This window comes from Hippocampus comes, unplaced genomic scaffold (assembly GCF_001891065.2).
Source record: "Hippocampus comes isolate QL1 unplaced genomic scaffold, H_comes_QL1_v1.1 scaffold366, whole genome shotgun sequence".
Taxonomy (NCBI): Eukaryota; Metazoa; Chordata; class Actinopteri; order Syngnathiformes; family Syngnathidae; genus Hippocampus; species Hippocampus comes.
In genome coordinates this window covers 297,890-317,967 of record NW_017805541.1, presented here as the reverse complement: position 1 = coordinate 317,967, position 20,078 = coordinate 297,890, and the positions used below count along the sequence as shown (strand labels likewise).

General features: G+C 43.7%; 2 protein-coding genes and 2 long non-coding RNA genes across 4 annotated transcripts in view; 3 read left to right on the top strand and 1 right to left on the bottom strand.

The window, feature by feature from the left end:
- The first annotated feature begins 144 nt into the window (after positions 1-144).
- On the top strand, positions 145-8,232 carry qtrt1 (queuine tRNA-ribosyltransferase 1). Its single transcript, XM_019879283.1, has 9 exons — positions 145-465; positions 998-1,066; positions 1,149-1,287; positions 1,794-1,988; positions 2,794-2,932; positions 3,078-3,153; positions 3,230-3,339; positions 4,279-4,363; positions 6,735-8,232. The coding sequence occupies exons 1-9, from the start codon at positions 184-186 to the stop codon at positions 6,885-6,887; spliced, it is 1,248 nt and encodes a 415-aa protein (XP_019734842.1). The 5' UTR covers positions 145-183; the 3' UTR covers positions 6,888-8,232.
- An 818-nt stretch (positions 8,233-9,050) lies between these two features.
- On the bottom strand, positions 9,051-19,344 carry LOC109521454 (uncharacterized). Its single transcript, XR_002169353.1, has 3 exons — positions 19,333-19,344; positions 11,174-11,177; positions 9,051-9,116 (listed from the first exon to the last, which is right to left on the bottom strand). It is a non-coding gene; the product is annotated as an uncharacterized LOC109521454 (long non-coding RNA).
- LOC109521452 (potassium channel subfamily T member 2) overlaps positions 9,488-20,078 on the top strand; it is a 39,110-nt gene continuing 28,519 nt past the window's right edge. Inside the window, 1 exon segment of the mRNA XM_074895036.1 lies at positions 9,488-9,927. Coding sequence (XP_074751137.1) covers positions 9,839-9,927 — 89 coding nt within the window. The 5' untranslated portion in view covers positions 9,488-9,838.
- Positions 16,438-16,643, top strand: LOC109521455 (uncharacterized). The gene is made up of 2 exons (XR_002169354.1): positions 16,438-16,500; positions 16,595-16,643. It is a non-coding gene; the product is annotated as an uncharacterized LOC109521455 (long non-coding RNA).

Below are 20,078 nucleotides of genomic sequence, written 5' to 3'. Positions count from 1 at the left end.
CGCTATCCCCAGCCAACGTGGGATCTCTATTGGCTTATTTTGCTGCCACTTCTCCATAAACCCTTTGATTGGATATCTCAGAACCTTCATGGCCCTCCACGGAATCTTCTCATTTCCGATTGGTCGACCAGTACGCCACTCCAACTCCACCCCTGTCACCCTTGTCACGTGGATCACACCAACATGGCCGCCACCAGCGCTTGTGTGGAAACTCCGCCAAGCACGGACATGTCTTTCAAGAAAGCCCTCGCCGTCGCGTCTCCTCTCACTTTACACATCGTGGCGGAGTGTCCGGTGACAAAAGCGAGAGCGTGCGACTTGAAGTTGCCGCACTGCGTCGTTAGCACGCCGGTTTTCATGCCGGTCGGCACCCAGGGGACCATGAAGGGAATAACCGCGGATCAATTGGACGCTCTCGGATGTCAAATTTGTCTGGGGAACACGTACCATCTGGGGATGAGGCCGGTACGGAATCGCCACCCAGCATGCAAAGACGTCCCTTTGAAAAGTTTTTCCTAACCATCATTGAGCCAAGGCACACGTTTTACGTTAGAAACACTCTCAATGCTTACTTGTAAACAAAAAGTGAATGCACATGTTAATTGTACAGTCTGCCTTAAAGTGAAAGCGCATTTAACAGGTCTTCCTGTCACTCTACATCACTGCCATAGATAGATAGATGAATGAATATACTTTTTATTGTTGTACATGAAATCCCAATTGGATAAATTGAGATCAGAGTACAGTACAGTAGTTGGAAATCACTACCTTTCTGGTTGGCACAAGGATTTAATATTATTGCGGCGGCATTCAAACACGCAGGGGCGAATCAGGGATGTAGTGAAGTTGTACCGTATCATTTAAAATTGCAGACCACTCGAGGAAGACATGCTAGAAATGCCACCACCCCCAACCCCAATGGGTGATGCCCGTGGCACAAGTGATTTTAGCTTTGACTGAGTATGCTTTTTTTCCTTCGTTTGTTCTGCTTTCAAAGGGGCCTGATTTGATCGAAAAGGCCAATGGTTTGCATGGATTCATGAACTGGAAAAATAATCTGTTGACGGTAACGTTTTAAAGTGATAATTCCATTTTCACACTTGCAGTAGGAGACCATAGTTTTAAGTACAACTGTGATTTATTTGAAGGACAGCGGAGGCTTCCAGATGGTGTCTCTCGTTGAACTCTCCGAGGTAACGGAGGAAGGGGTCACGTTCAAGTCCCCGTACGACGGCAAAACCATCCTCCTCAGTCCGGAAAAGTCCATCGCCATACAGAACAGTCTCGGTCAGTGATTGCGTCTCCACTGCATTCTCTACGGCTGACACTTGACAGCAGTGCTACTACTCCTGGCAAGAGCTTGTTTGTTTTCCCTCTCACCTTCCGCTCCACTGGCATAATTGAATTTTCCTCACAATGCGCTGGCAAGATTGTTTTGCCGTCCTCTTTCTGAGTCAAGGCTGCACATGCGCAGGGAGGAGATGGAATAATCCATTGCATGAGAAGGGGGGAGGAGGAGCACTCTTGACGATCAGGATCGATTAAACATTTTGATGTTTTTAAACACATGAGTTAAGCCTAAAACAAATGTTTTATTAATTGAAAATAATATATTAATCAGTTTTTACATGAAGTTGGTGTCCAGGCAATGACACTCAATGTATTTTTGGTATTTTTCAAAATGTCAAACGTGTCTCAGTAAAGTTCGGAAAGCACAGGTCGAGTTGGTGTTTTCGGATTCTTGAATAGCCCGAATCTTATTGTAGCCTCACCTGTGTTTGTGACCCTCGCAGGTTCAGACATCATGATGCAGCTGGATGACGTGGTGAGCAGCACAGTGACGGGACCGCGTGTGGAGGAGGCCATGCAAAGATCCATTCGCTGGCTGGATCGTTGCATCGCCGCCAACAGTAACCCGCACAAGCAGAACCTTTTCGCCATCATCCAGGGCGGGCTGAACGCCGGGCTTCGCAAAACCTGTCTAGATGGTACTCGCTGCTTTTCTCTTGCTAGATCCTAAATCGACCCATTTATGAGTGCACACTCACATTGACACCTGGGAGAACATGCACTATTCACACAGGGAGCCTAAAGTCAAGGTTCAAACTCAGAACCTCAGAACTGTGAGGCAGAAGTGCAAACCACTGTATCACCATGCTGCCAAAACATCCTAAAAACGAATTTGTAAAAGGTTGGAATCATTTTATTTAGAGTTGCGGGCCACTTCATAAGGTCCACCAGCCCATTCCAGTGAGCTGTGTTCAAAAAAATAATAATAAATAAATAAAAAAATAATAATAATAATACATTTTATTTTGAAAGCACTTTTCATCATACTCAAAGACACTTTACAAGAGTTTAAAATACAGGATAAAAATGTACACTTAAAGCCAGGCATACACACATAAAACACATTTAGATGAACAAAAACAAAGCAAAAATGGGTAAAAGAGATGAAAAGGTGTTAAAAAGCATTGCGGAACAGGTGAGTTTTAAGAAATGATTTGAAGGATTGGAAGTCAGTACAGTTGCGGATGTGTTGTGGTACAGCGTTCCAGGATAACCAAGACAGCTAATAATGCAGTTTATTCCCTTTCCAAAATAAGCTTTTCAAAAAAACTACCGGTACATCAAATGACTTAAAAATCCAGGCAGGGAGGTGGAGTAGTGGTCAGCATGTCTGCCTCACAATTGTGTACTTTTTGGTTTCCAATCGCGGCTCCTGCGTTCTTGCGAGTGCATTGTCTTAGCATTTTGTGTCGGATGTGTTCACTTTCCACGCGTGTCTTACAGAAATGACAAAACGCGACGTTCCCGGCTTTGCCATCGGGGGTCTAAGCGGAGGGGAAGAAAAGGATGACTTCTGGCGGATGGTGACGCTCAGCACTGACCACCTGCCTCGAGAAAAGCCTCGCTACCTCATGGGCGTGGGGTATGTACAGGGGAGGCCTTAAAGGTCAAGCGTGCTTAGGGCTTAAACTATTTCAAGAATTATCAAATGACTTCACTCTTGACATTTAAGACAACACTTCCGCATGCGTTTTAAGGTTGAACTGACCTGCAATCTGTTGGCCCAGGTACGCCGTTGACTTGGTGGTGTGCGTCGCTCTGGGTTGTGACATGTTTGACTGCGTCTTTCCCACCCGAACGGCGGTGAGTTCCCCCCCCCCCCTCGAATGTGACTCGACGTTTAAACGAACAGAATTCAGTCACGCCTGTCGGTCCTCAGAGGTTCGGCTCGGCGCTGGTGCCCTGGGGATCCCTGCAGGTCAAACACAAGCAGTATGCCAAGGACTTCAAGCCCATAGACCCCGACTGCCGGTGTCCCACCTGCAAAAGGTTCGCCGTACTTTAGGGTTGCAGAGGTGTGGAAATTTAGTTCTGCAGGTTTCCATGGGAACAACAATGGGAAATTTTGAAAACATGTTTGATGGGATTTAGCTGTGAAGGGTCATTGAAATGAAAGGTAAATATTCAAGCATGAATCGAAACATTTTGTTTGTGTTATAATGCGAACAAAGTGCCATTCGAAATGCTCAATGAAAAGAACCCCTCGTCACCCATCTTCATATTAATGAGTTTGCATGAAATGTGCTTGTTTGAGTCAGGATTATGCTAAATATATTTTCCCCAAAGAGATTTAGGTTCCTACAAAGAGACCAACCTTCAGTTTTGTAAATCCTTCCTTTCTTCCCATAAATTCCAGTTCATTCTAAGGGGGAATTTCAAACTACAGAGAGTGGATGCAAATTCCTAGAGTTTGTGACGGACAGCCACAAGCTCCAATACAAAAAGATGGATCTGCCTTCACAAAGATAACACTCCCTTTTGATTGACACTCTCCATTGACGAGGTCAACTTATTAAAAAAAAAAAAAATCTCTCTCCGAATGAGTGGCAGAACAGCAATAACAAACAACTGAGAACGGGTATCTTTGCCAAGTCAGATTATTCTGATAACATCCTCGTATTGGATCTTATTAAATGCGTATACAAGAATGCAATGCAATTTGTCTCCTCCTCCATTATCATAAATTCACCAACACCGTTTTTCAGAGCGCATACAGCCCGCTGTGTACTTCTAAAAACAAACTTCAGAGGAAGTGTTACGAAAAAGCTCCAGAAGTATTTAACCCACAGTCGTGTTGCATCATATTTTAATTAAGTTAGTATGGCTCTCGGAGGACCTTAGACACTGAAATGCCCCCTGGAAGGGAAAAAAAAAAAATCCTAATGTATATTTTTACTGATATGCAAAAGTATGCTTGTTGTGTTTCAGACATAGCCGGGCGTACCTGCACGCTCTGTTTAAGAGCGACACTGCAGCCATGCATCACATCACCATCCACAACATCGCCTACCAGGTAACTATAGCAACCGTGTATCTTCGGCACACATTTACTACCAGACAACACAAAGGGAAATGACACAGTGCCAGATGAGGTCGTACGCTTTCACCAAAAAGACGCCTCGAAAGTCACAAAATACTTGTTGCCCGACGTGGGCAAGTCTGCCAAGATCTCGTTTTGGCAAGCGTCGAAGGAAATGGAGACAAAACGAAAACACTTGCAGGGCGCATGAAGCAGCCACGAACACTGAACTTAACACCTGAATGCAGCTCCTGATGTCACTCACTAGGCCACGCCCTTAAAGGGACCACACACTTGAGTGTACGACGGTGTGTGTGTGACTTTCGGCTTAATTCCACTTTAACAAAACCCTTTTATTTCTTCACATTTTCTTCTATATGTGTCTTTAAATATTTTTACAAGGTCTTTCTCGATTAAAAACATGGAACAAAAAAAAAAACGTGTTGTTTTTGGGAGTGATGCGATCGTTGCCACCCTCAAAACATTGGAATCCTCATAAAACCGAAGACCAACTCCAATCAAATTCTCTCGTCTTTTATTCTGAGCTAAGGAAGACGTTTCAAGTCAAGTCCCTGCGACAGACAGTACGATACATGACTCACCCTTCCAACTGTGCAAAGCGACAATCACACACCAGTGAGGAGTGTCCCCTTGTGACACGTGTCCCGCGGCATCGCACTCGTGCATAACGCACACGCGCACGCACGCTGTCTACTTATACAACACATCGCTATTCAAAAGATCCCATTTCAGACGCGCAAGCTGGGGTGACATGGCGGTTCGTCCATGAGTCCCACACCCCGGAGAATTGAAGGATGAGCCTTTTTAGCACCGTTAGCAAGTTGCGCTGAGATTTTTGGGGGGTTCTTTTCACCCTCTACCATCAGCCTCAGCTGTGTTGTGCCCAAATAACAGCGCTAACACCCTTTAGCATATATTGTGATCTGTCGTCAATATTAGCCTGCCTTGGGGATGTTTACGCCCTAATGACTCTGCAAAGCGGCAAGGAGAGAAGATGGCTTTAAGCAACCTTTTGGACAGTACATGTAGTCCTGATGACATAGCCAGACAAACCCAAAATTTTCACTCAACTTTTGAGCAATTATGGCTAAAGGGGGAACGGTAGCATTTAAATTGTGATGAGGGTCCGTACAAGGTTATTATAGCGTCAATAGGATTGTCCACCTGCGAATATCATAATGTAGTCCTGATGACATAGCCAGACAAACCCAAAAATTTCACTCAACTTTTGAGCAATTATGGCTAAGGGGGAACGAAAGCATTTAAATTGTGATGAGGGTTCGGACAAGGTTATTATAGCGTCAATAGGATTGTCCACCCGCGAATATCATGAAGGCACCACCCATCCATTCTCCAGGGTGTAGCTTCCCAACTCACCAGTTGATAGACAAACACACTCGACATCAGTTAATATTTTTGGCCTTGGCGTGGGGTTGAATTGTATCCACATCATGAAGGCACCACCCATCCATTCTCCAGGGTGTAGCTTCCCAACTCACCAGGTGATAGACAAACACACTCGACATAAGTTATTATTTTTGGCCTTGGCGTGGGGTTGAATTGCATCACAAGTGTATCCTCATATTGTTTTGAAGCAATAATAAAAACAAAAAATTTGAAGTTTTATTCAGGTATTATTCCGCTGCTTTTACCGACGTCGATACTTCATGCAGCGATTCGAGCGGAATGATTTTGAAAAAAGGAATCCAATTGTGATTTATTTTTCCTCAATATTGCAACTGATTGAAGATGCGATTCTTTTTTTTTTTCAAGGTCCTCTTCCTCGTATTTACTTATTCACGATACTTCATGCAGCGATTCGAGCGGAATGATTTTTAAAAAAGGAATCCAATTGTGATTTATTTTTCCTCAGTATTGCAACTGATTTAATATGTGATTCTTTTTTTTTTCAAGGTCCTCTTCCTCGGATTTACTTTTTTTAACGAACACAAGCAATTATTTATCTGTATTGCAAACAAGTGTAATAGAAACGTGGACTTCACTGAACTTATGTAGACGCTGTAAAAAAAAAATAAAATCTAACATATACATGAGACATAAATACTGACATGGAGCTCTTTTAATTTTCTCCAAATTGCTGTCTTTGCAATTTAAAAGTTGCATTCTGCCACGTTGTCTATTTGAATTCGATGACTTGTTTATCGCTCGGATCAATGTCAGGATTTTAACGTAGCCTGTTCACAATCCCAAAATATGCCTCTCCACGACGGCCTTGGGGGAGGTCTGCCCTGCACCAAGTCGCATTCTAATCAACGGCAGTCATGACAGCATTGCTGAAACCCCGTTGAATCTGATCTTTTCTGTACGCGTTTCTCCCCTGCAGCTCAACCTGATGCGTTCCGTGCGGCAGAGTATCGTGCAAGGCCGCTTCCCGGACTTTATACGCGCTTTCATGCGCCGTATGTTCCCATCCCGTGAGCAGTACCCCAGCTGGGCTGTGGATGCTCTGGCCTCCGTCAACATCACCTTGGAGTAACATTTTTTTTTTAATACGCAGAAGATATATCACACAGATAAACAATGACAGATTTTCTATCGTTTTTTAAACACATGATTGTTTTGTATTTGTTGTTTACATTTGCGTTATCCTATTCTGTGCGTGCGTGGGCGTTTTGGGAGGGGGGGGCAGCTTTAGATCAACAGGATGGAGCTTTTATTATGTGGCGCGGCAAACAACCTGCAGCCTGAGCAAATTGTCCTCGGAGTAGACATTATGATAATATGCCACTGGATGGGGTTTAAATGAGGTTTGGAAAAGGGGGTGGGGGGGGGCGAACAAACACACAAACTGTGTCTCACGCGATGCGCACAATTTTTTTTGGGGTGCTGTCGCCATGGTTACATGGTGAGGCCCACCCACTTGAAAGGAGAAATGGTTTTTTTTTTTTCGTCTTGCCTGTCATGCTTTTGGCACGGAAGAGTGTGCTGAAAGGAGGCGTGTCGTTCGTCACGGCAAGCACAAATGTGATGAGTGCGGGCGTTTTGGTGTCTTGTTGTACATCGCAAGCGCTTGCTCATCTTTACGGCCAGCAGAGGGCAAAAGCTCAGCACTATTCGTGATTTTTAAACTACAGCTGTTAGCTTTGTCCTCTCAACACCACATTTGGGAGCTTTTAAGCGAGGGTACAAGCATACCGATTTTTCATGTCTTAACATTGTTTTAGGGAGCTAGGAATTGAGCTAAAAAGCAGGCCCCATTATCGGTATGTGTGCGCACCGGCTAACTACTGACCCTGTTGATTTCATTTATGACAACTCATCACTTGTCTTATGATGGAGCGTTTTGCAAAACTGTCATGTGCGTCGTAAATGCAGTTAAAAGAGATTTTAGGGCAGGTTAGGTTTTGGGGTAGCTGTTAAATGTTAAAAAGGGCTCGTCATACATTTGAGCATTTAGTGAATATGCTCACTTCATTCTCAGGGGATTGAATCAATCAGCTGGACTGTCCAGGTTGAAAACGAGACGATTGCGGCTAGTCCATGGGCCAAACTGGATAGCAAGGATGTTGACTAAACGCTCCAACGGGCCGTATATGTGTACCAAATTTTGAATAATCTCACAGCTAGCAAAACGGTTCACCGCTCTAGCGCCGAACACAAAGTGATTCAACATACGAAATGCACATTTTTAAATAGCTTTTTTTTTTTAACCACCTCCCAAATATGCTCATATTCTCTCCTCTCTGCGTCTATGCGATTATGATATCTTAATTAATCACGGGATTATATTTACAGTATGCATTTCAGCTGTTTATTTTGAAATATGCCTGGCGAGAAAGAGGAAAGTGGCTGGTGCTGAGGCTGAGTTACCAAACCGTGCAGAATCGTGTTCCAGGGCCCCGTAAAAGTGTTTATGCACCGAAGGCTTGAACGTTAATTGGACGCGTTGTCATGTATCGGTGGGGGTGTGAGGGGGAGGGGTTAGAGAAGCAAACATGCTAATTAAAGAGCAGAGGAGAACTTTCAAGTGCACCGACAACTCAGTGGCAGGCAGCTGTGATGGACAGTTGAAGGGATTGCGTGGCTGCTCATTGCGTTATTCGGGACGCTGTTATTTTCCTAATGAGGCAAAGGTGTTGATTGAGGATGAAGCTGAATGGATGTAAAGGACTTCATTCGTTTTTTCAAAACACACCAGCCGCAACATTTGGTAAACCTGCACAAACTTAATAAGCTCCAATAGAATGACATCTGCCTTGACTAAAGCTAATTGTTACCAAGAGTTGGTGCCGATGTTGCGATTACTTTGTTTGAGACTACATCTTATATTTATAAAACAGCCCCCTGCCCCCACATATGTTTTTTTTAATGATTGTTTTAATAAACATGACAAAAGCTGATTTTTTTTTTTCATTTTTCTTTTAAATAATAGCGCCACTTTGAGTGCGATGTGTTGTGCCTTTCTCCATCACACGTGGTTAGCACACGTGGTTCACATTTCTGATATTTTGGGTTCAAATCACTGCTCCGGCCTGCCTGCGTGGAGTTTATTCCCGTTCTCTAGCTTCCTCCCACATTCCAAGAGCATGCAAATGAGATCAGGTGTAGTCCAAATAGTCCGAAGGTGTGAATGTGAATGGTTGTTTGTATGTCAAACTCAACCATGATATGTAGCCTACTATATGTGACCAATTTTTACATTGGGACTTCATCCTGCAGGTGTACCTAATGAAGTGACCGGTTAGTGTCAATATGCAAAGTTCAACTCCAAATGAATATGCAGTTTAATCGCAACCAGTGTCATCTCTATAAAGGCTGAATTCTTGACACAACATTTGTATTGGCTCTCATTACAGGCAATGCAGACCTATGCCATCAAGTTCAACTGAACTTTGAAAAACGCATCAAATTATGTATTGAAAATGATGGGAATCATTTTGAAAATATTATCTCTCAACATTACAATTATGTTGTTTGAAGAAGTATGTGTTTGTTTGTTTTTTTACCATGTATTCAGACTTTGCGAGCACCCTGTAGAATGTGCAGGCGTTCCTAATATTGTGGCCTGGCTGGTCGTGTACTACACGCACACACACGCGCGCGCGCGCACACACACCCAAGTGGTGGCATCACTAATCCCCAGTGGCTGGTCACACACTTGCAGCGAGCGCGTCCATGCATGTGGAGCTCAGGCGAGGAAGGATGCTGCGGAGGAGCGACGCAGGCAACCAGTTGCTCTCCAGCTGCCAAAGTGGATCCTCAGCCGCAACCTGTTGCCTCGGCGCGGGGGCAAGTCCAGCCGAATTGTAATTAGGAAGTCCGGCCGATCGCAAAGCACCATGTCGCCGATAGTGATGCTATTATAAGAACTGGGAGGAAGAACGGACGTTTTGGGGTGGTGGATCACCTCCTCCGTACGGAGGTTTTTGCGGTGATCCGCCGCGCGCGCGAGCCGCGTCTCTGGTGCAGCTCTGAGGAGGAGGAAGAATGGTCGAACTGGAGAAGGAGGTGCTCCCGCTGCCCCCGCGGTATCGGTTCCGAGACCTGTTGCTCGGGGACTGGCAGACCGACGACAGGTAAGCCGTGTAGCCGACGGGGTTGCTCGTTTTTACGCACGCACGGCGCAGCGCACTTTTTTTTGCGCAAAAAAAAAAGGGGTAAAAGTGGGAGCGTCATCTAGGCGCAGTTCGCGTTTTTTTTTTTTAGGGGGGGGGTCGCAGCTTGTGTCTCCTGCTGCGGAGTGATGTTGCAACAGGTCCATTTGTTAGTGTGTGCGCCCATGCACAACCGGTTACGAGAGCGCATGTGACCTCGCCAAAGGCGACGTAAGAAGACGACTTACTAACTCTGCTCTTTTTGCAAGTGCATGCTTTGTTGCACACCAAAATCAATTTCGCGAACCCAGTAGGGGTGGAATCGGACGTAGAAGACGAAGGTATTGCGTGCACCTCTTCCTCTGTCTCCCGCTGCTATAATAGCTGAGATTCATCGCGGACCATCTGCCACCTGGACAGGCAATTTCAAGTGGCTGCTCCCAGTAACTGGCAATTAACCTTTGCTTCCACTCCATTTGCAGGCCGGCAGATTTGACGTGCTGTATGATAAGCAGCGCTTAATATGGATATTTCATTAGGACGTCTCATGAAAAAAAAAAAAAACAAACCTCAACCTGCATTTGACATGCGGACTGAAGATCACTTGCTAGCTTGCCGGAGCTCGAGAGGCTGTTTTAAACTACAAAGTGAGCATAGAATGACCCTGACGTGGCCACGCAAATATTTCAAAACAATTGCTAAATAAATGAGAAAATGGAATGTCACATCTGAACCTTTGGCACCGGCTTGAGTTGCAGCCACGCATAAACGTCAGCTATACCGCCAGCCGTTAATGTCATCGCGCGCTGATAACGCGACCAGTGAGAGACAACGGGACACTTATCACACCACGTTTTCCAGAAGCCGTTTTGGCAAAGCGAAGTCAACCGTAGCAGGCACAAGGCATTTATTGGAAAGAGACGTCAAAATGAGAGGAGGCCCGATTTGTACAAATGCTGGACGAAGGACATTAAGACACATCATCTTGCGATCTAATCGACCGACCTAACTACCACATTACCAATCCATCTGTCTTAACTACCAATCAATCTACATATCCACCTACCTATTTTATCTACCAATCTTTCTATCCGCCTGTCCACATGGCTCCCTACCTACAGTACAAAATACTGTAGCTGCCAAACAATCCATGTACGTATATCTTCGAATCAATCTATCCACCTACCAATGTACTGTACCTACCTACCTACCTTTTCTAGCAATCGACCTAACTACCTTATCAACCTACCTAAATATCGACCAACAGTGGTACCTCTACTTACGAAATTAATTCGTTCCGGAAGAAATTTCTTAACTAGAACATTTGTAAGTAGAGACGCGTTTTCCATGTAAATGCCCTAATCCGTTCCAAGCCACCCAAAATTCAGACATAAATGTTTTCTAAAGCAGAAAAATGTATCAAAATATGGAACAAATACATGATGCATTTAGTTTAGTGCACAATAAATGAGAGTTGTGCATCATGTGAAAAACAAAGAATAGAGTAAAGAATAAAAATGATGATCATTTAAATTTTAACTGTGTCCTCATCTTTTTTTTTTAATCCTCTTTAGTCCATGTTCTCTCTCAGAAGTGGTTTTTGCCTGGCGTTTTGTAAAGAACCGATCCAAGGACGTTTGCTTTTGTCAACTTTTAACAATGCTTCGAAAATGTCCACGGCAAACATCAGCATGGTGAGCGATCACTTTTTCTGGGCGATTCACATTTACGTAAACCTAACCTTTCCTTGCGGAAACGTGGCTGTAGTCAAAAGTATTATAGCTTACCTAATGGCACAAACTGGGGGGATCCGTTTGAGGAGAGGTGTTTATTCGTTTGAGCCACGGCATCTACCAGCGTGCAGGCACAGAGGACATTTCACCATGACGTCATCCGTACTTCCGGGTTGCAAAAGCAGACACTTTCTCATCTTTTTCATTTGACCAAGGCACAGCGACTGCGAGAACAGGGCATGAATGATGATTTTTAACCTTCTTCTATAACTCTGATGTGTCAGTCAAAAAGAAGTTATGTGAGGTAACTCGCTTCAAAAAGAAACAAAACGCTGGCCGTAATTTTTATTACAAGTGGTCAACCGATTCGAAACTAGATGTGGTTGGAAACTGACACAGAGTTGAGAGATTTAATTGGCTTTTGTCGCGCTGATTAATGGCAAAGATGAGCTCTTTTCACAATGAAATGGACGGCGCACTGTAATTTTGTAGATGATGAGTCATTATGTTTTGTTAAATGACTCTAACACAGCCCAACTGAACATTTTGTACATACCTGTGAGAAAAAGTCTTCCCCCAACCTCGATGATGGGAGATTCGGTTCCCCGTCTTCCCATTAGAAGCGGCTGTGCCAGCCTCGAGGCAGTCTTGCAATCTTCTCTGTACAACTATTTTAAGACATCCACTTGATTTATCCCCGCCTCACCCACTGGATCCACTGGATAATTTCTTCTTCTAAGGACATCGTAGTGGCGCAATGCCAAACACAAGTTTGTGTTATCATTTCATTTGAGGTCAGCACCAGTCAATCACTTTTTGTGCCATAGGCGACGTCTTCAGAGCGCTTTTTTTCTCTTGCTCACTTCGCGCCGTCTTCAAGAGGCTTGTAATTTGTTTGCAAACTGGTGGCGGATGACTGAAGTTTCTTGTGTGACTGCCGAAACGTAGGACAGCCTCAGTCACCTGATTACACAAACGTTTGGCACGGGCGGGGGGCTTGGCATTTAGTCCAAGCACCACTTTTGAAACCTTTCTCCAGGGAATGTAAACAAAAGGGAGGGTACGAGATTGCTTTGCGTGTTGGTCTCAGATGTTGCTGCAATAACCCTGCAAACACAGCAAAAGCCAGTGAATAAGGACAACCTCTTAAAAGTTGACAGCCTGTGTCTGCTCACAGATGATCACGGGTTGGGGGGGGGGGGGGGGGGGGGGGGGGGGAATTTGCAAAGGAAAGTTCAGCGCCGTATTATTGATTGTACTGGAGTATTTCTAGTGAATGACACTGCAAATATGATCCACGTGCGTTGTTGGTGCCGTGTTTTTTTTTTTTTTTTTGCCCAAGGAATGCCAATTCCAATTTTGCATGATAACTTCAAAGGAGGGGGGGGCATTTGAGACATAAAATTAAATGACAAACAAGACAACCTACCTGAATGCAGACCTCCATCAAGGCTGAAAGCTTTGTCACCTGCAAATTCAACAAGCACAACGTAACATAAGAGAGTGTTGGACTTTGAATGTACAAATGGATTTGATGACATTGAATATGGAATTCTCATATAATTTCGTGTGATATGAATCAAATCTGCCGAATTCGATTTCCAGGAGGCAGAGCTACACGACTTACAAAGTATTAAGTTCCGTTGCATTTCTCCATAACATCCTTCTTATTTCAATTTTAACCCTTTCAGGGACAGCGGTTACTCCAGTGCAGTGTTTTTCAACCCGTATGCCGCGAGACATTGTCAGGTGTGCCGCGGGAAAATATCCAATTTGTATGCCTGTGCCGTCTTTCGCCCAGAAAGTAATCATGTAGTACCCTCCCATACCGCTAGGGAGCAGCAACAGCTAGCCAATTGCCTTGTGTTCCGACGAGAGACAAGCGAATTTGTGACGTAATAATGCAGGACGACGGTGAAACAATAAATATGAAAGATGATAAAATACTGTTTTCTTTGTGTTCATTTGATTCCATTTCAAGCTGTTATAACGTCATTCTTCAATGTTAAAAACGGTTATCGGAACAATATAACACGTTGATTGTTAAAATAAGCGGAGGGGGTGGGGTCACATTTTCAGCTAGTGGTGTGCCGTGAGATTTTTTTTGATGAAGGAAGTGTGCCTTGGCTCAAAAAAGTTTGAAAAACACTGCTCCAGTGGACAGTTTATCATGTTATCGGGTTACAGGGTGCATGAAAGAGTTTAAATCCACGTTCACTTGATGTGAATTGTAACATAACGGTAACAATACTCAATAATATTCCAAAAATGGCTCCGCGCCCATTTACGGGTTGAGAAAATCACAGCCCCACTGGCCGCTGTTTGCTCTATGCAAATGACTTGAGTAGACATTTAGGTCATGCTTCACGGGAATTGCGAGGGTGTTTGTGATCACCCAAATGCATTCACGGACCAACATCATGTGACGGGTACAAAAAAAAAAGGATGGTAAGATGCTGATCTCCATGTAAGGGGATCATTAGCCACAATAAAGTGGCTCGATTAGAAAGCGGGACCGGGCCGAGATTGATAGTGACACAAGGCTTAATTACTGGCAGATCACACAGCGCTTGGCTGCCACGCTGCATTAATGGTGGGAGTAGCCTTTAACCAGCATGAGAACAAAGTCATTGGTGCCTCAAAGCACCACGTGGCGAGACCGCGACCTTGCCGCATGAACAACTTCTCACTCTTCAACCCCTTTAACCCCGCCGACTCCCCCTCACACTCTACATCTGATTGAAGTGTCTTGGATTAAAGCGTTTATCATTCATTCAAACGCCCTCCTGTAACCCGGTGAAATGCATCCGAAGGCCCTCAGGTGAGACAATTTTCCCTTTTTTTTTTTTTTTTGGAGGACGTCAAACATGGTGAATAATTCATGACTCACACAGGGTGACTCCCCACCTTTTGATTGCATTTATGAGTCCTACTCTTGCCGAGGATTGTGGCGATAGCAGGTCGCGGGTCTCTAGTGTAAGTCGTACATTTTTAGAGTTTAATTTGACCACTTGATCTGGACAGAAAGGATTGAACTGAAAACATAGAAAGGCAAACACAGCGCAACACCATTTGGTTGTACTTTGTCATATTTCACACATAATACAGAGCTATGGTTACATTTTACGAGACATCGTAAATAAGGTTGGCTAGAATTGATTGTAAATATGTGGGGATGTTATGATCATTTGAATTGTTCCCAAAAAAATCAATTGAACACTAAAATAATACATCCTACATACAGTCCCCTCCAAAAGTATACAACAGAAAAGTTCGGAATTCCATCTTTTATTCCATATTTCGTACCTACAGATGTATTAAACCACAGGTGTCAAACCCAAGGCCCCCGGGGCCAGATGTGGCCCGCCACATCATTTTAAGTGGCCTGCAAAAGCAATTCAAGCATGTCAACTTCTATGATGTTTGCTAAAGTCTGAACCGAAATTTCAAATTGTCGTATATAATGTCATAATTACAATGTTTGAACAATCCATTATTCTTCACTTATGATGTCAAAACTAGTTATCCGTCTATTTGTTGCTCGCTGTGTTTAGTAATATGTGGAGGTGGTTAAATATTTATATGGTTTCACAAAATTCACAGTCATAACGGCCCTCCAAGGGAAACTGTAACTACAATGCGGCCCGCGACAAAAATGAGTTTGACACAGAATAGCGCATCTTTAGTTTGAAGCCACCCGCTTTTGAAGTGAGCAAAAGTATTGGAGCGGCCATTATGAATTTCCCCATTAGTCCTAATTAATTCTTCCGATAAATTCCCCCCAAATTTGTGGTTGACTGTGATGAGGTGGCGCGAACAGGTGAAATCCTGATTGATTTTACTGCTTTTACTACATTGTGAAGGTTTTATTTGAAGTTGTGAAGTTTTACTCTGAATCGTTAGCCATTTTTGTGGCCAGTGTAATTTATAACATTGACTTTGGAAGATCAGTTGGGGGGGAAAAAGGCTGCAAACAGAGTGGCATACTGTTTGTTTATTGGCCAGTTTGGATTAGGAGAGGTGAGGGCGAGGGGGGGGGGGGTCATTTTGTTCCGGCATGAAAGAAAGAAGCCTTCTGGCTGTTTGAATGTCAGTTTGTTGCGAGGCTCTTGCCAATTTGCACAATCAGTTTTGTAAATTGGATTTTTTTTTTTTTGTTTGTCTCCACATTGAAGACGCTTGTTTTCTTTATTTTAAAGCCACCATTCAAATCAAATGGACACCGTTTATATTCTCTGGCAGTGAGTCAGTGGGTGTCCTTCCTTGAGACGAATGCCAGATGACGAGACAGGGCAAAGGACACATTGTTGCAGGGCAATGGACACATTTTTTATAAATAACGCCGGTTGACTCATTTCTTTGTTATTTGTGTTTATTTGCACCTATTGGCCCTATGCTACACACAAGCTTCCTGTTCCACGGCTATATTATAGAGATTCAGTTTATTTTGTCTGTCTTCTCAACCAGCCAGACTGGATTTTTATTTTTAATTTATTTTTTTAAATTTTGGCCCACACAAAAACACAAACACCTTCCCGGGCACAGCGCCACAACAAAATTAAACACTACAGATGCATTGCTGCACAATAGTCGGCCCCAGCGTGAGCTCTCTGGAATTACCAACATGTCTTTTGTCCTCAAAGCAGTGTCGTATTTAACTGTCGCCTTGGTACAGTATTTCCTAAACGCTTCGCCATTCTTTCCCAACAACGCCCCCAACAACTTTGCCAAATTACTAATAAACCCCAGGCAAGGACCTATTCTCACCAGCCATCCATCACGACGGTCACTATCCATGCCACATTCATGCAGTCGCTTCAGAGTACAAGCACCTCTATTTAGCCTATGAGTCTGTCTTCCACCAAAACTGCGCAGCACGTGATGAGAGATTTGTCACAAAGGTAATCTGACGGAAGTGTAGGAGGGAGGACGTAGTTGTTGTGCATTTCTAGGATGGAAAAAAAAGCAACCTGAAACGGGTAAGAGGAATTAACTGCACACGGTCAATGGTCAGCCGCGGCCTGGGGAGCGGAGGGAGATGCCTAATAAGACCACACTGCCGACATGATGCGCGTCCCCTCGGCTTAATTAAAAATAAAGCCTAATTGATATTGGCAAAGGTGGTAAGCGTTCGATGTGGTCTCTCAGGAGTTCATTCGAAAGTCTTAATGAGACTCCTTTGGCCGTGCAGCGAATAGTTGTTCGCCGCAACTATAGCGGATCCGCTAAATCAGTGGTTCTCAACCTGGGTTCGATTCAAGCCCAGGGGTTCGGTCTATCGGTCTCAGGGGTTCGACGGAGCCTTTGCCTTGGAGGTTAAGACACACCCGACTCAACACGTCAATTAGTTATGACACGCCCGCGGCAGATGATCGCATTACTGTACATCGTTTTTGTCCAGTCAGTGCTGAGGGAAATTTAGTTCGCTCGGTCATCAACGAGTGACTGTTGTGATAGTACGTCGTGTGATGTATTTATTTTTTTAAATTTTTTAAATACATGCTAACTTTGTCGAGCAAAAAAACAAAAAAAAAGTGGTCAAATCATTCGAGGACAATAAAAATTGCCATCGAATTATTTGATTCAATTCAGCCTGACTAGATTTTTCTTTTACCTTCACGAAGCGCAAAATGAATGTTTTCATCGTTGCTTCTTGTTTCAAATCCCTCTCATCATCATCCATGAAATTTTGGAGTCAAACCTTGTTTTTCATCATTTGAGTCACAATGGGACCTTTTCCCTCAGAATGCAAATAGTACAATTGCATCGGTTTAATCCTAATGTTTTACGCCACCCTCCATTAACCCGAAAGTAGTCTGCTACCAACTGCTTTTGTTAAAAGGATTTCGGTTCTCTTTTTGCCCTCGGCGTCACGATGGAACTGTTCAACCCACCCCAGATGCCAAAGTGGTAGAGAGTCCTACACGCCAGCAGACTTAAGAGTATCGGCTCACATTTAAAGAAGACTATACACAGACTAAGGATGAGTAAAGTATTTCGTCCCGATAGTAGCGCGTCTCTAAAAGATTATCCTCAACTACTGTGGTGTGTGATGTCTTATATGTCGCAAATTCTTATGTGTGAGGTCAAGAAATGGTTCGTAACAGCACCGTAGTGACCCGATCACCTCTTCAAGTGACACGCTTTCTTCTTTTATGTATTTTCTGGCAGTCTGGATGCTCTCTGGCTCCATGTTACCCCCCACAGGTCAGTCCTGGTACTGCAACAGACTTGGTTTGGAGGAGGAGAATTGCAATGTGTGGGTGTGCGGCGTTGCTCATCCTATCTTGACTTGTCTTTGTCGTCATGTTTGGGGGACTCTCGACTAAATTGTCAAAAATCGTGCGCGTGCATCCGGTTTAAGCCAACGAAATGCATCTTGTAAAAAGGACCTCAAATATACATCGTAGGCTGCTTACCATTTTAGCGAAGTCAAGTTTATTTTTTGGTTTGAAAGCATCTAACGGTCAAGAGTGCCAAGCAGCCGCCATGTTGATAATAGAATAAATGCAATGTTTCTGGAACTTTCCTCCTGTTTTAAAAACTGTTGTAGATACAGATGGCACCATACAACCGGCTTAACGGTCGACCTGTGTAACGTCCGGGCGATTTCGATCCCGGCTGCTGTCGGATGCAAAAGTGATCACTAACATGCTTTGTCCACCTATCAGAGCGGCGTTATTCCCAAACCATGTTAGTGATTAAAACTCCACCGGCAGTGTCCAAGGCGGGGATTCCTCTCATGTTTCATTCCTTTCACTGCACTCATTTAAAATAAAACAGAAAAGGATGTTTCATCCCCAGAGTTGAAGAGATGGCAATCGTCTGCTCTCATCTGCAAATGTAACGTGAGGAGAAGAGGGAGATAGAATGGCACTTGTTTTTTTTTTTTTTTAATGGCGTTATCCATCGCGTGTGATATATTGTTTCATGCTTTGGGTGATTATGCTTCTTTTCCGAGACAAAGTGTTGCTAACGATCGAGGCTTGCCCTGCGAGTGGTGAGTTGCAAACGCTCTTTTTCTGCGAGGGGATGAGGCAAGACTGATGACGTCAGGGTGCAAAGGGTCCGCGCACAGGCGCGGATGATGCATGGAAGTTGTAATACACGTAAAGCCACGGGTTGCACACGATCGCCTTTAAAAGCAAAGTGGCACACCTAAAAGTATGGGGTTGTGCTTGAACACGTAGTTGCCATTGGATCTCATTTTTCATTTAGCCAAGACGATTCAGTGCTTCCTATTTTATGGGAAAACGTTTAAGGCAGGGAATCTCAAGGTGTGATACCACTAGAGTTTCACATTCACCCTCTAGTGGTATGCAAAAGAAGTACTGCCTGAGGAGATAGAGTTCAGTTGTATTTAACTTTAGGGCTGGATGTTAATGGACTGTGGAGAGTTTAGTCTGATTGTTGGTTTGTTACTTCAAATCTGTTTATGAGACTGAAGTTAATGTAATTTTTTTTGATTATTCCGAAGTGCCTTGTTTTACTTTTTTTACCTTTTTGGAATTCAATATTTTTGGAGAGCACTCCTGCCATGCTGACCCTCAACCCTGCCTGACTTAACATTAAAAGGTCTAGTTTTGTTCCAAACAAATTTTTAAAAATGGGGATAGCTTGACACTAATTTTCCTCCGATACTTAAACGCGAAACCTTTAAATTAGCAGTAGTCACGAGCAGGGCCCACATACCCAAACGACAATTGATATTCACAGTTATGGACGATATTCAATCAGCCTGACTTGAGATTTTGTAGCATTTTGTTAGGACAACGGCTGCGGTTTGAACTAACCTGCATGACAAACAAGGGGTGTCCTTTGGGTTTTATTTATTACTCAGACGATCTGGCATCTGCTGAAGGGAGATTCTGTTCTCTTGATGCATTTAGATGATTGCGAGAGTTCGAAACTTCGCCTTGGCCAGACAGCAACAGGCACTCGACATGCTGTTGTCTGACAAATTGTGTTGATTATGATTCATTTCAGGCATTCTGGGTATGTTATAACAGCGCATTGGGGCACTTGTCCATTGTCCTTTCCCTAAACTGTTTCCAGACAGTTGAAAGCACGGAAGTCGAAAATATCTTCTCAGATGAAGAATTAAGATTCAGGGTGAATAAAGCGGGCAGCATGTTGGCTGAGTGATTCGCACGTCTTTCTTGCAGTCCAAGACCATTCCGAGGCAAGTTTATTTTCACAGCGCAATTCATAAAAGGCAATCAAAGTGCTTTACAGAGGCAAATGAATACATGAAGTCAATAAAAAGTGAAAAGTAATGTGATGACAATTTTTTAAAAAAAAGAACATTTTAAAGAGAATTAAAAAAGGGGAATAAAATGTGAAAGAAGTTCATAAAAATGTGTTCGGAAAAGTGAGGAGATTATTAAATCAGTAATTCGT

What these genes read in the sequence shown, in the direction of transcription:
- qtrt1 (XM_019879283.1), top strand. Translation starts at nt 184, where the DNA reads ATGGCCGCCACCAGCGCTTGTGTGGAAACTCCGCCAAGCACGGACATG. An exon ending in GGAAAAATAATCTGTTGACG is followed by an intron (nt 1,067 to 1,148) that starts GTAACGTTTTAA and finishes ATTTATTTGAAG; the next exon opens with GACAGCGGAGGCTTCCAGAT. An exon ending in TCGCAAAACCTGTCTAGATG is followed by an intron (nt 1,989 to 2,793) that starts GTACTCGCTGCT and finishes CGTGTCTTACAG; the next exon opens with AAATGACAAAACGCGACGTT.